The following is a 15372-nucleotide window of genomic DNA, read 5'->3' on the forward strand; positions in this document are numbered from 1 at the left end:
ACACACAGCATACATTGTATATACATTGTATAAATATGGTAGAAAAATACAGCATACATTTTATATACTTTGTATAAGTGTATCTTGTATAAACATACAGAATACATTGTATATACTTTAAGTGTATCTTGTATAAACACACAGCATACATTGTATATACTTTGTATAAGTGTATCTTGTATAAACACACAGCATACATTGTATATACTTTGTATAAGTGTATCTTGTATAAACACACAGCATACATTGTATATACATTGTATAAATATGGTAGAAAAATACAGTATACATTTTATATACTTTGTATAAGTGTATCTTGTATAAACACACAACATACATTGTATATACATTTTGTAAATGTACACATAGACATACATTATATATACTTTGTATATGTGTATCTTGTATAAACAGACAGCATACATTGTATATACATTGTATAAGTGTGTTGTATAAAATACAGCATACATTGTATATACATCGTATAAATGTAAATAGCATACATTGCATATACTTTGTATATGTATATCTTGTATAAACACAGAATACATTGTATATACTTTGTATAAGTATACATTGTATAAACACACAGAATACATTGTATATACTTTGTATGAATGTACACATAGATATACATTGTATATACTTTGTATAAGTATATATTGTATAAACACATAGCATACATTGTATATACATTGTATAAATACACACAGCATACATTGTATATACTTTGTATAAACACACAGAATACATTGTATATACTATGTATAAGTGTATAAGCACATAGCACACATTGTATATACATTGTGTAAATGTACACACAGCATACGTTGTGTATATTTTGTGTAAGTATATATCGTATAAACACATAGCATACATTGTATATACATTGTGTAAATGTACACACAACATACGTTGTATATACTTTGTATAACTGCATATTGTATAAACACAGAGCATACATTGTATATACATTGTAAAAATGGATTATTCAGCATCTACAAAGCCATCGATGTCTCACCAAGGAGCAATTTTCTAAAAAAGTTTCTGACATGCAATGGCAATGGAGTGACCTCTCACTATTGTCTTGGCCATCTGTGTCTCTTCTACAGAAACAGGATTTGAAGAAGAGCCAGCACAGGTCAGGGATGGCTGGATCTGCAGGTGGGTATTTTCCCTTCTACAAAGGGCTACCTGCCCTCCTGCGTGGACCACAGGATGGTGTGTGTGGCCACAAAACCAGAAGGCAGAGTGTTGAAAGGAAGAAAACTTCTGGAATAAATCCAGCTTCAAAGTGGGTGAAGCAGTCGCGAATGCAGGAGAAGTACCTTCTGAGAGGCAGGTAACTGTCCTGGGAGGGAAGAGCATCGAGGACGCGGTGGCTGCAGGGCTGTACTCCGAGCCCTCTGCAGAGAACAGAACCGCACGGGGAGTGCGGGTGGCAGACGACAGAACTTTGCACAGACCCTAATGACATCCGGTTACCGGAACCTGGGGTGTCCCAGCTTTGGCAAGGTCCAGCTTGTCCCCAGCGACTGAAGCTTCCCAGGGCACTTATCCAACCTGGGTGGTTTTGACGCTTGTCCTCGGAGGGATGCTTGAGGGTGACCCAAGTCTGCAGGAATGGCTGGGGGCGGGGCGACACCATCCTAGAGCCCCTTCGTGGGACAATGTCTCTGTTCTGGATGAAACAGCCACACACTTCTCTTCCCCCTGGCCTCCCTCCACACTTCTCAAGTGAAGTGCCAGAGAAACAACCCGTTACACACCTTCTGAGAAATGAGAATGAGCTTCAGACAGGCCAGTTCTAAAATTCAGATTTTCCTCTTTCTCTCCCTAAGTAGGTTTTAGAATTATTGAGAATTATTGGGTAAGAAGGGCTGTTCCCTATATAACTAGTTTCTATTCAATCCTTTCCCCAAGTTATATACTCAGATCTCTGCAGTGCTAGAAATGACATTCGTTTTTAAGAATTGATTCCTGGGCTTTTTTTTGTTTTTTTTTATCAGGAAGTTCCTTCTAGGGCCTCCCCTACATCAAGCCCTTCGTAATTTTATACATAAGTGAAGTCAACAGTGAACGTCAGCACAGATGAACAGAAGAGCTCACAGCGGCAAACGGACAGAGGTTCTGACGGAATTCGGGATATCGCGATTCCTAACCTGCTCGGACACGAGGAGCCCTGTGGCTCATCCTCCATGAGGTTTATTTACAAAGCGAAGGAGATCAAACACCTGGCATCTACCAGAGAGGCTGGTACTGTCTGCATGGGGAGAGAGGAGTCCCAGCCACCAGTGCTCTGACCCCTGACCCCCGGACAGTCTGTGACGTCTCTGTGCGCCGTGGGGTCGCTGAGCAAAGCTGCAGACAGTCGGTGCCAACTTCTCCTCCCCGTGCAGAGCCCCCGTCCTGGCACCCTGCCCTGCTCTCACTGTTCCCTGCAAGGAGGGCTGCCTGACTTGTTAGCAAATAAAAACACAGAACATCCAGTTGCATTTGAATTTCCAATAAACAACAAATACTTATTTCATGTAAGTGTGTTGCTGCATTTTATCCAGCAAGCCCCTTGCAAAGAGCCCATGAATCCCAAACAAATGTCTCCTCTTTATCTAGAAAATGCCTTTTCCCCAGAATAGGGGTGACACTGGTCCTGCTGCCTTTTGTTTGCATTTAACATATTTTGGTGCTGGGAGAGGGTATCTCAAGGAATTGAACCTCTAATTGTGTCATAATGACAATGACAAATTACGAACAATAGCCAAGGACCACTGAGCACTTACGCTACTGCTGTAGATACGTAATCCTCAGAACAGCCTTCTGCAGATGAGAAAACTGAGCCACAGAGAGGTTTAGTAACGTGCCGAAGAAAACAGCTTTTGGTGGGTCTCCGAAATGGGCGAGAAGAACCAGCATGTTTTTTCTACCTTTGCACAAAGCCCTGCGAGTGTAAGTCTTTCTAGTTCAGATCCGTGTACACACACGTATGTGTGCATCATGCACAAATAGCATGTGGGTGTGTGAGAGAGAGATGGGGAGACAGAGAGGAGGAGAGAGAGCCAGGGAGGGAGAGAGAAATCTCCCTGAACTTTGCTCTGCATGTCAAAGAAGTGGGTTGATCTTGACTCGTTGCCTAAACATTAAAGCCATTAACAAAAGTTGAACAAAATTTTCAATCTTTTCTGCGTGGATTCTATTTTCTAATTTCTTAGTGTTGGGGCAGAGGACAGACTCCGCAGCGTCCTCAGGGTTTCCTCTGTCTGCGGTGACTTTGGTGTGCACAGCTGTGGATGAAAGGCCACCGCGGTGTCTAACGGGAGAGAAACATGCTTGTTCCGTCAGCAGTCGAGACCTGCTCGGTGACAATGTGAAGTCCGGGTCTGTTTCAGGTGGTAAAAGCCCAGGGTCTAGGCCCCTTCTCAGAGGAACTTACAGACACATTTTATATTTTAACACACACATTCCCATTCCAAACTGACGGCTCCCAGTTCAAGCACCTGTTCCCACGGCCTGGAGTTACCCGGAGGTGCCACCACCGTCCCTCCTCCCTGGCTGCGCAGCGGGTCGGCAGAGGCCCTCACGCCAACGCAAAAGCAAGCGACCCCTCCCCTCACAAGGCCGAATTACAAGAAAGGCATTTTTTTTTTTTTTTGCAGCATAACAAAGATTCTACTTTTCTTCACCAGGATACTTTATTCTCTTTTCTAAATAGTTTTCATTTCTAAAGGCTGAAAAAACATGCCTTTGTGGTTGAAGCTTTACTTTTACAAATCTGTTTTCATCCCAGTTGTGGGAAGTAAAAACTGCAGAGAGATGTAGGTTCTGCGATTTTATCATTTTTTTTAATGGTGATTCTTCCAGGTGATGAGAATTTATATCGTGACATGGTCCAGTTCTTACTTCCAAGTACCTGGTTGGCCCAGAAGAGTCTGGCACCTGCGGGTCAAGACAGCAGGGCCTGGGACAGGGCTCCTTGGCGGTGTCCGAGCAGGCGTCAGCTTGACCAGCTGGTATTTGTGGCGTGTGCGGCCTGTGCACTTTTCGGCATTGACCAGGTCTGCTGTGTGTTCTAAAGAACTTAATACACTGAGTCAGATCTCACAGAATTGAAGGCGTAGATGAACCCGTCTTTGACAAACACCCCCAGGTGCAGGAATCGGTGAAAATTAGATATGGAGAAGTCACCACTGCAGTTTTAGTCTTTATGAGACTATTATGCTCATGAACTTACTCGTTCAAAATCCAGACTGCAAACAAGTCTATACCACGTCATCTTTACTGCTGGAAACTGACTTTAGGTGTTTTCAAGAAAGTTGATATTTTGAATTACAAGGACAATCGCAACTTTCGCTCACAGACACACTGCGTGGGTCTCAGAGGGGAGTTTGGGAGGTTTTGCTTCCTCAGAACTGTCTCTGCAAGACAAGACTCCGGGCCAGGCGCGGTGGCTCACGCCTGTAATCCTAGCACCCTGGGAGGCCGAGGCGGGCGGATTGTTTGAGCTCAGGAGTTCGAGACCAGCCTGAGCAAGAGCGAGACCCTGTCTCTACTAAAAATAGAAAGAAATTAATCGGACAACTAAAAATATATAGAAAAAATTAGCCGGGCGTGGTGGCACATGCCTGTAGTCCCAGCTACTCAGGAGGCTGAGGCAGGAGGATCACTTGAGCCCAGGAGTGTGAGGTTGCTGTGAGCTAGGCTGACGCCACCACGGCACTCTAGCCAGGGCAACAGAGTGAGACTCTGTCTCCAAAAAAAAAAAAAAAAAAAGACAAGACTCTGCCCCACCCTGGCCCCGAGGCCCTGGGCAGGGGCTGGGGCGGCACAGGCTGCAGGTGCACAGGTGCGTGACAGGTGGGCCTCGGGCCGCCTGGTGAGTTGGAAGTGCAGGCTGAGAGCCTCACTGGTCCTCACTGGGGAAGCCACTGAGTGTCACGCAACAGGTCCCACAGTGGACCGTGATGATCACTACGCACCGTCATACTGGAAACGCTTCTTTATAGACTTTACTTACAGAACGAACTCCCTCTAGGGTGCATCTGAAGACCAAACCTTTGGTTAGAAGCATTGAACAGAAATGCAGCATCTTGGTTGGCTTCTATCGAAACTACATGCGGATCTTAGAACCAGACTCTGGACTGTTATTCTGCAAGCTAGGACCACCCTGTGTAGGGCGGAACCTGGGACTTTGGGCAAGGAACATTAAACATGGGTGTCAGCACCAAAGTCGCAGAAGATGCATCGTTCCAGCGGGAGGTGCTGCTACCACATCCCCACGGAGACGGGCTGGGGCATGGTGGTCGCTGGAGGCGGCCTGCCCTTGTCTGGCCTTGGGAAACAGTTCTGGGGCGACGCCTGGCTTACCCTCCACACACAGGTGCCAGCGCTGCAAGCAGACAAGGGCCAGGAAGGGCAGGGCCTTTAGGGACCTAAAGCTCCGAGTCACAGGGCCCTGGGGCCAGCAGGAAGCAGGATGTCTAGACGAGGTTTGGTGGGGGAAGGTCAGGGCAGAGCAGGAAGGCAAAACAGCATTCACCGCGATTCTTGACATCTTTTCTTCTGATTTTTTTCTCTCTGAATCCAGACCACCTGCAGAGCAGGATTCTAATTTAATAAACTGCTGATGGTGCCTGGGCCGGGCCCTGTGTCCTTGCAGCCACGCCCAGAGGGGTGCACGTGGCGCAGGCCGGGGAGGGCAATGAGCCCCGAGTGGCAGCCAGCCGCCGTGACAAATGGCCTGCGAGTCCCGGGTGCTCTGTGCCTCCGTCACCCGGTCATGGTGGTTAGGGACCATCAGAGAAAAATAATTCAGCAGCCGCGGCTCTAACTGAAGTGCTGCATTCTGGGGTCAAATGACTGTTACAGAGTGGTTGGCAGTGCTGCCTGGCTTCTCCATCCTGAGAGCTCGGGGTTGACGGCAAGAAAGAAAAGGCATCGTGGCCGGAATTCACCAACATCCGTCAAGTCTCGCAGAGTGGGAAGCAGGAGAGAGGCAGGGGCAGGAGGAGTTTCCTGCTGGACAGGACAGCGTCGGGCCGTGGCCGATGGTGTCGGCCGCCCGGGGAGAAGCTCCAGGCGGGATGGGTGGAAACGGTGCTGAGGGGACACCCGCAGACCCCCACCCCTTCCTGGGGACTTCCCAGAGCAGGCGCAGGAGCCTCCAGCCAGCCCAGGCCCTGCCCAAGGCCGTGCCCGAGGTCGGGGCAGCCTCCGAGGGTGCGTGCCCCACCCGGCCCCTTCAGGTTGGGGATAAAGTGGCTTCCAAGGCACATTTTGGCTACAGATAGCGGAGAAACAGAATAAAAAGGAAAAAGAGGGGGAAAATAAATAAGATACAGGCATAAGAAAGAGGAAGCAGGGCCCAGACCGTCCAGGTGTGAGGTGCTCAGGGAGGCAGAGGCAGCTGTACTTGCCTTCCCGGCCCGCGGACTGGGATCGGGTATTTACTCGAGGGTAAGTCGAAAGGCCAGACGGATGGAGACCGTGGTCTAAATCCCCCCAACCCACTCCTTAGAACGACCATCAGACGTTCAATAAATACTCGAAAATGAGCTTGTGGGTGGACGGCAGAGACAGCAGGAGGAGGTGGCCCAGGACGGCAGCTCTCGGGCACCACCCAGCCACCGTCTACACAGAGCCGCCAGGAGTTGGGTGGATGCACCGGAGGGGCGAGTAAATGCTCCCTGAGCCCGGCCTCGACGCAAGGTGAGGCCGGTCACTATGCCGCTGCTCTGGTGGCAGCGAGGGGTGGTAGGACCTGCGTTCTCCAAGATTTAGGGTCTCCCCAGGCAAAATGACGGAATGTGTTCCAGGTGTGATGCAAAGCGGTAGGGCTCGCCGCGATTACCCACAATCACTGAGCACCGGCTCACCGCGAATCCCACACCAGGCTAAGTGCTTTCCAGCCATTAAAACGTTTTTTTTTGATTGATGCCAAAATGAATAAAGATAATTTTCTGTATCTACTACATGAGTGATGCCCACAAACAATTCCCAAAGTGATAAGAGAAAGGATAATTTGCACGAACAAGCAATGAGAAGACTTGGTAGGATACGGTTGTTTTACAATGGCCCGAGAGGGGTTCCGGACACACAGGCCATGCTGAAATACGTTTCCTGAGCCGGCGAAGGCGGGACCCACAGCTGCGCCCAAGGGGAGAAACCGGGCCCCTAACTGCCCCCTGCCCTCTGCCTCCCGCGCGTTTGTCCCGGACCTGGACCCGGGCCTGGCACGATTCCCACCGGCTCAGCCTTCTCCTACCTCCCCAGTGAACCCTCGGCCCAGACGCACCGGCGAGAGACCAGACCCTGGGGCCTGGCCTGGGAGCCCCCACCGCGCCCGCTCCCCGCTGCCCTCCCTGGCGCCTGGCACCCCCGCTGCGAAGCCACCGTGCCGCGACCTCCCCGTTCCCTCTGCTGAGCCGGGGCGTGGGCGCCGTCCTCTGCCCAGAGAGCCTGGACGTCGCTGGTAGTAGGGAGGGAAAGGCCCTTTGCAGGAACGCGGGGTAGGGTTAGAAGCGCCCGGCGCGGCAGAGGAAGGGCCCGCCCGCCCCTGTCGGAGAGCAACACCGGGCTCCCATCCTGGCCGGCGGCTGCCCGAGATTTCTCACCTGCGGCAAGAGGTGACTCTTACTCCTGCTGGCGGGGTGGCCGGGCAGCCGGATGTCGAAGAGCGCCTGCAGGGCGGCCTGCGCCGCCTGGCCCTTGGCCACCTTCTTGCTGCGCCCCGAGCCCTCGAACGTCCTGCCGTCCACGCTCACGGCCATGACGAAGCTGCGCGCGCGCGGCTGGGCCGGCTCCGCCAGGCACACGTAGCGCAGGCCGGCGCGCAGCTGGTTCAGCAGCACCACCGGGTTGCGCTCGCCGGCGGGGCCGGGCGCGGGGCCCACGAGGTCCAGCGCGCGGCACAGCAGCCGCCCGCGCCGGTAGGCCGAGGACAGCAGCTCCGCGTCCCCGGGGCGGCCACCCGGCAGGCCCTGGCGCGGCGCAGGCGGCTCGAACTCCTTGAAGAGCGTGTCCGGGAAGTCGGCCTGGTCGGAGGTGAAGTCCGTGCTGGGGCTCGGGCAGCCCATGGCCAGGTGCGCCGGGCAGGCGTTGGGGAACTGCACGAAGGACTCGAGCGCCAGCTCCGCCGCGCGCATCTTGGCCTTCTTCTTGGTGGGGCCGGTGCCCTCGAACGTGAGCCCGTTCACCTCCACCGCCACGGCGAAGACCGGCGCGTGCACCGGGCCCGTCTGCGACACCGTCCGGTACTGCAGGCCCGGCTTCAGCTCGTGCAGCTGCACCAGCGCGTTCTTGGGCGCCACGGACCACGACAGCCTCTTCCAGAGCAGCTGCAGCTTGCAGAGGTGGGCGCCGTTCCCGTCCTCCAGCGGCCGTTTCCGTTTCGCGCCGGGCGCTCGGTCCCCGGCGGGCAGCGGCCTCGCGCCCAGGTTGCCCACGTTGCGGTTTTCCTTCACCTCCGCGCTGCTGGTACCTGCAGGTGAGAACAAAGTAGTCATGACCCGGGGCACTGGCAGGCCGGTTCCAATGACAGACACTGTTGCTAGGACGGGTGGCACAGCCGGAAACACAGCCCTTGCCGGCCACTCCAGGCCTGTGAAACCGCCCCGGTCCCCTGTGCCTGCTCAGAGGGGAGGGCGCCTGGCTGCCCGGGAGGAGGAGGGACAAGTCAGGGGAAGTGGCCGTGGGTGACAAGGTCCTGCTCTGCCCTGCCCCTGCTCTGAGTGTGGGCTGGGCTGTCACCCGACCCCTGAACCCTCTGCCAATGTCCCCCCAGAACCAAACAGGTGGCTCTTTCTTTCCGTGAGTTTTGGGCAACGTCAAAGGTCAGAGAGCGCTTTCCTGCGGTGGGGGTGGTCTGTGTCCCTCCTGTGAGGGTGGGGCCTCCCCGCTGCTGGGGGACCTCCAGGCCGTGCCCAATTCGCCCGACCCCAGCACGAAGCAGCGGCTCTGCAGGTTCCCCTCCTTGTTCTCCGAACCCAGGTCCAGTTTCTCGCAAGCCGACCTCCTGGCTCACAGCCAGAGGCTGGAAGGGCGGGTGTCTCCTGAGCCTCCCTGGAGGGATGTCCCAGAGCCAGCCAAGGGCAGGCACAGTGGCCGTGGCACACAGAGAGGGTGGCCGTCCCCTGCACTCCTGGCCACTGCCTGTTTTGGAAAATACAGTCGGCTGTCCGCATCTGTGGGTTCTGTACCCGTGGATTCAACCAACTGCAGGACAAAAATGTTTTGGAAAAAATGGATGGTTGCATCTGTACTGAACACGCTCGGGCTTTCTTTGCCTTGTCATTATTCCCTAAACGATACAGTACAACAACTGTTTACATAGCATTCACACCGTCTTAGGTGTTACGAAGGACCTAGAGCCGACCGCAGGTATAGGCGCACCCCACCTTACTGTGCTGCGCAGGTGATGGCCGCGTGTTTTACACACCAAGGTGTGTGGCATCCCTGCTTTGGGCAGGTCTGTCCGTGCCATTTTCCAACATGTGACTCTTCTCGTCTCTGGGTCCCATTTAGTAATTCTCAAAATATTCACAACAGATCTTTGCTGTTGCTACTGCAGTTGTTTTAGGGCACCAACAGTGCCCGTATGAGGTGGCAGATTTAGTGGGTAAACGTCACCTGTGTTCTGACTGCTCCACTGACTGGCTGTCCCCATCTCTCCCTCTCCTCGGGCCTCCCTCTTCCCTGAGACACAGCAACATCGAAATCAGGCCAAAGAACCGCCCTACAGCGTGCAAGTGAAAGGAGCCGTAGGTCTCTCACTGTAAATCGAAAGCCGGGGTGGGTGAAGCTCAGTGAGGAAGCCGTGTCCAAAGCTGGTCCCCTGCAGGGACCCGTCTGCTCCCTCGACTGCTGCCCGAGATTCTCCCACCTTAACCAGATAGGCAAACATTTTTGAAAAACCAACCATGTCGAAGTGTTTTAAGGATATGCACCCACAGATCGGTGGCGATGAAGCTTGGAACCCCTTCTCTGGAAAGCATTTTGGGAGCGCCCAGTAAGAACAAAGAAACCCACACCCCACTCAGCAGCTCGGCTGCGGGGGTGCACGCGGGAGAAACCTCCACACGCAGAAGCGCAGATGGACAAAGATGTTCCTTGCGGGGGGCAAGGGCAACATAGGGAACCTAAACATCTGTACCCCCATAATATGCTGAAATAAAAAAAAAGATAAGATGTTCCTTGCAGCATATTTTTGCAAAATCAGAAAATTAGAAAGTGCCTAAGAGCCCATGGTTGGAGGAATAGTAAATAAATGGTGATATAATCGTACTACAGAATACTGTATAGCAGTTGCATCTAATGGACTATATCTGTGCACTTCAACGTAGATGAACCTCAGAAATATAACGTCAGATAATAAAATCAACTTGCAAAATAATCCATAGAGTCCCATATCTTTAATATAAATTATAAACACCAACATTGTATATTATTCCTGTAATCACACGTATGTGGTCAAGCTACACACGCGTGTGTAATGGAGACACAGACCACCTTCTCCTGGGGGGGCAGGAGGGAGGAGGGCGGAGAGCTGGCATGACTTCATCTGTGTCTGTGATGCTTTATTTCTTCTGCATAAAATGATCATCATTTACTATTAATAACTGGGCGATTAGTGCATTTAATGATAGTTAAATTTTTCTGGACTGGGCGTCTTGGGCTACTGTTTTCTGGCAAAGCTGCTCCTTTTGGAAAATCTCAGCTGTGGTCGGCCGCGTGGCCTGTGGCGTCCCTGTCACCCTTTGCTGGAGAACGTGCTTCCGGAAGGTGGATGCTCAGGTTTACTGCAGAACACTCTGAGGATTACGGTAAGGAGGAGAGCGCTCGCCCCCCGAGACCCACCTCCCCCAGAACCTGGGCTTTGCTGTTTCTCATTCCTTCTGTCAGCCCTGGGCTGTTAGGGTCACCATTTCTAGGTGAGGAAATCGGACCTCAAAGAGGTGCAGACGCTGGTTTGCTGAGGCGACGTGGTCTGTGAGTTGTGGAGATGCATCCAGTCCCAGGAAACAGTCCCCCATCTGTGCTGTCGCCGGAAAGGTGACTTTGGGGAAACTGACTAGTTCTGTCATTTCTGGGGCCGTTGTACAGTAACAGCCTTCCCTGGGCTCCCTGGAGGAGGAGAGGAGGCTGAGCCCGGAGTCTGTCCTGTGTGCGCCAGGTCTGAGAGCTGAGGCCGGCTGGGCGAGGACACACACCGTAGCCTTGTCCTCGGGGACTGGAGGGCTCAGCCCGGGAGGCTCTGCTCCGGTGCACAGCGTACTTTCTGTTAAGCAGGTGGAAATTGAGGTGACGTGTGCAGCTCACCCACAGCCGGAAGGCAGGGGTTGAGCTCCTGGCTGGATGTGGACACATGGACATGCTCCCCTCTTGCAGCCTGGAAGCCGGGCAGGTGAGACGTGGCAGGTGGGCACAGCACTCCCCACCCTCGGCCTCTGACGTCGCTGCTGGAGAAGCGTGGAAAGTCGCAATTTCTCAGGCACCTTCGAGAGGCATCTGGCATTCGAGGGTGTCTTTCAGGGTTGCCTGCTGCCTGCCCGTCCGGCTCGGGGTGCACCGACCCCTCTCGGCCACAACTGTCACCGCCATCTGGACATTCCCGCGGAAGGCCCCGGGCCCTGCTGTTTGCCAAGGTCTCAACCTCTCATGAGTTTGCCTTTGTGAATTGTGGGGTAGCTCTAGTATTGCTTCCTCCAGCAATTTGCTTCTAAAAAGCATTAGGTTTAGGGACATAATTTTGTTCCACAGTGTGAATCTGAGGGCTTCACAAGTTACAGGTGCATGACATTCATTTACATCCTGTTTCCGTAGGAAACAGGAGACTTACAAAGAGGAAGCACGGAACACAGCGTTTTTCTTAGCTGTGTGCCCGTCTGGGTGTAGACACAACTCTGTCTACTGTTCAGGGTATCTCAGGACAAGAGCTGGTGGGTTGGGTTAACCGTGTGATTTTCCAAATTGAACTCAAAGGTGGAGTAAAAAGCAGTATAGTCAGAACCTCCATACCCGATGGCTCAGAAATTTGCCTGGTGCCCCGTGATTTCTTACGACGTCCCCGCAGGGGGACGGGGTGGGCAGGACCGCCCGGGCGATCACTGCAGCCGGCGTATCCAACGGCCCCGGTCGGATCTCAGAGCAACGGGATCCCTCCTGCTGCACCGAATTCCCTCCCCAACGTCCCTCATGATCAGGACTAAACTTTTCCGTGGCTTAAACCACGATTGTCCGATTGTGGTAGGAGGGCCTTTCCTTAATAACCAATAATCAATAATAATTGATAGGTGGGCAGACTTCTGGGCCCTCTCTTGGGCACATAGCTGGGATCTCTGGGGTGATGTTGCCCACCGGTGTTTGCAAACCACCCGACTGGGGCTTAGACTCCTTTCCACGGCCTTCCACTGGGCCGCTGGCAGGGCCAGGCGCCGACACAGCACCCAGCTCTGGCCCGGAGCCGCCGGAAGAAGGTAGGTGCATTGGCCGCTGCCCCACTACCCTCTGCGTGCACCTGTGTGTGACCTCGGGCAGGTCACAGCGCTTAGCGCCTCTCCACGAGCCTGCTCCAGGAGTCGGAGGTCACTAGAGGTCGCTGCCTCCTGCCTTGGAAACGTCCTGCTCCCCGGGAAGCGGCTTCTCCACACACAAAACGACGTGCATCTCCTCATTGCTCTCGGGTTGGCAAGGCAAGCGTTTATTCTCACAAGAACTTTCCAGAACCCACTGAGTGTCAGTGACCTTGGTCGGACATACGAAGAGAAAACCCAGGCTTTGCATTTGGGGCCGTTGGGCCTGGCGGGAGAAACCCTGCTGTCCCTGCCGAGATGATCGCCAGGCCCTGGTGGCTGCCCCAGGGTGGGGTGAGAGCCGCTCACCTCCAGGACACGGGCTGGAAACACGCGGGGATCCCGCTGGCGCTTTGCTCTAGCGGCGTGAGCTCCTCGCGGGACCTCAGCTCTGGATTACAAATTAACACTTTCTCCTTCCACGTGGAGGGCATTAGATGTGCTCTCCTTCCCTCCTTGACCCAGGAAATTGTTCTCGTCTTTTTCTCTGTTAAGAGGTTTCTCACACTCGACTGTCATGTGTGATAACCACAGACAAACAGTCAGGACACCCAGAAGCTCCTGCTTCCACGTGCAGACAGCAAAGCGTTGTTGGTGGGTGGGGGACTCCCTGCCCCCAGGGTCTGCACCCCCCGGGCCACCCTGGGGTGCAGGGAGCGGGGGGCTCAGCGCCTCTCCTCGCTGCCCCAAGGGACCTGCCCGTCAGGCACAAATCTGCAAACCTGCCTCTGAGTATCACTGTGCACCCCGGGCAGAGCCGCCGAACACCCCTGGGTGGGAGGCAGATTTAGGCCCTCTTACCACACACAAGCACCGCGACTGAGTGGTCACTGTGGACATGCGTGTCGAGACACCACGCTGCACGCCTCAAACACACACAAGGAAAAATACTTTTAAAAAAGTAAGTTCGACTGGACCTCGCGCAGCCTGCTTAGCCCAAGGGAGGGGCAGGTCTGCGCCTCCTCTGCGTGGGCAGCTCAGGCTGGAGGCCATTGCTTCTTACCAGCCCCCGAGGGCTCCGGCTGAACACGGAGACGACAGTGTGTGCACGTGTGCGTGTGTGCGTGCGCACACCGGCTCTGCAGAGAACGCTGGGGAAGCACATTGGGGAACAGAAGGGCGAGGTGGCCCTGGGGGGACAGGGCAGCTCCCCGATCCCTGCCCTGTCCTCACGCAGGTGACCTGTGCGTGTCCCTCCTGCTGACATAACACCCCTGCGTCCCGGGACGTGGCTTCTGTGAGGTTTCTGCAGGCAGCACCTGGTTTTCAGAGGGTCGCGCGTGTCCTTCCGTTGTGGAAATCAGGAGGAAGGCAGACACACGACGTCAACGTTGGGCAACACTGCCAGCAGCGGCACAGAACAGCCGCGAGCGACCGAGGACGGCCAGGCTCCAAGAGAGAGCGCACAGTGGGGCGTCTGCATGGAGGACGCAGGTGAGACTGCTCCTGTCTGCCTCTCCACACGCGACCATCTCCCGAGCCCGCCAGTGCAGTATCTTGTTTGACAAAACGTTTGACAGAAAGTGTTAATGCATAGAAAGAATCGTATCTGGGGGAGAAAGAGCACAATTTTAGGTTGTCGTGGCTGTGGCTGAACTTCTGTTTTCCAAGTGCAAGATGCTCTTCTGGATGTATGAAGTTTGCCGCTGTCGGCTGCCGTTGCTCTGGGACGGGGGACCAGGCGGAGGTTGGGCTGGTGCTGGGGTCTCACTGCCACCCCTGCGGTCACGTGCGCGGGGCCTGTGCCTGCGGGTGCACCCGCCGCGTCCTCCTCCTCCCCCCGCCAGCTCCCTGGCAGGCTGCGCCCTCTGCCTGGTCGTTCTGCACGCCTGAATGCCCCCCAGCCGGCATCACTGGGATCGCACGCCTGGCTAATAATGACACCGCGTGTCTTCGGGTCAGACGGGAGCCGGGGAGCCAGCCATCCGACGCGCCACGCTACATTTGAAGAGATAATATTGTTCCTGGTGAAGGTTATTCTGCTGCCGGGCAGCCCTTCCTCTGCGGGAGACGGGGCGTGGGGCCGGGAGGAAGGGAGGCAGCCTGGCTCTCCAAGGGTCTGGGAGGGTGGGCCGGGACGCAGGCCGGGAGGCCCGGGATGGGGTTTGCGGGAGGCAGCGTGATCCTCGAGTTTGTGGGGCACACGGGTGCGGCCACACGTCCAGCTGGGCAGCCAAGAAGGTGCCTCCTTCGGAGAGCCGCCACGTACGGGCCCTGGAGCTGGACCTGTCATCATGGGAGCCAGGGAGGAGCAGATACAGCAGGATACGGCAGAGACCTCCTTCCGGCAGGACCGCAAGGGTGCGGGCGGGGGCTTTGCAGTCCAGCGGCCTTGGTCGCGGCAGGCCTCTTCCGAGGGGCCGAACCCCAGCCTCTGGGTCAGCAGAGAGGGGGGCGGGGCGGCAGAGACTTCACACATAAATTTAAAATATTGTCCACAAGTTTCCACGCATTAGCCAGCAAGCTGAATTAGGGGAAATAGCTTTAATTATGGGCACTGGCCAACCATGACTGAGCGGCCTGCGTTCCGGGTCCTCGCCCCAGCGCCGTGGTTGTTGCTGTTGCATCCTGCGAAGGAGGCGCGGAGGCCGAGAGAGGGAGATTCGTGGGCCAAGCTGCACAGAGGCAAGGACAGAGGGCCAGAGGCTCCCAGAGGGTCTCAGCCCCACCTGGCTTCTCTCCTGATGACCCTCCTCACCATCCCTCTCCCGCCGCTGGAGGGGGCGAGAGGAGAAGCTCCTGGGCAGGGTGTTCCCCTCAGTAACCTCAGGACAGAACAGAAACTTCCCAAAGGAGGCGACGTTTGCTT

At 54.6% G+C, this 15372-nt stretch overlaps 1 protein-coding gene across 1 annotated transcript in view; it reads right to left on the bottom strand.

Moving 5' to 3' along the window:
- ADARB2 (adenosine deaminase, RNA-specific, B2 (non-functional)) overlaps positions 1–15372 on the bottom strand; it is a 285616-nt gene that overhangs the window by 63798 nt on the left and 206446 nt on the right. The window contains exon 3 of the mRNA XM_012664925.1: positions 7608–8473. Within this exon, the coding sequence (XP_012520379.1) occupies positions 7608–8473 (866 nt within the window). The remainder of the gene's footprint in view (positions 1–7607; positions 8474–15372) is intronic.

This window comes from Propithecus coquereli, unplaced genomic scaffold, assembly GCF_000956105.1.
Source record: "Propithecus coquereli isolate 6110/MARCELLA unplaced genomic scaffold, Pcoq_1.0 Scaffold94, whole genome shotgun sequence".
In the NCBI taxonomy this organism is placed as follows: domain Eukaryota; kingdom Metazoa; phylum Chordata; class Mammalia; order Primates; family Indriidae; genus Propithecus; species Propithecus coquereli.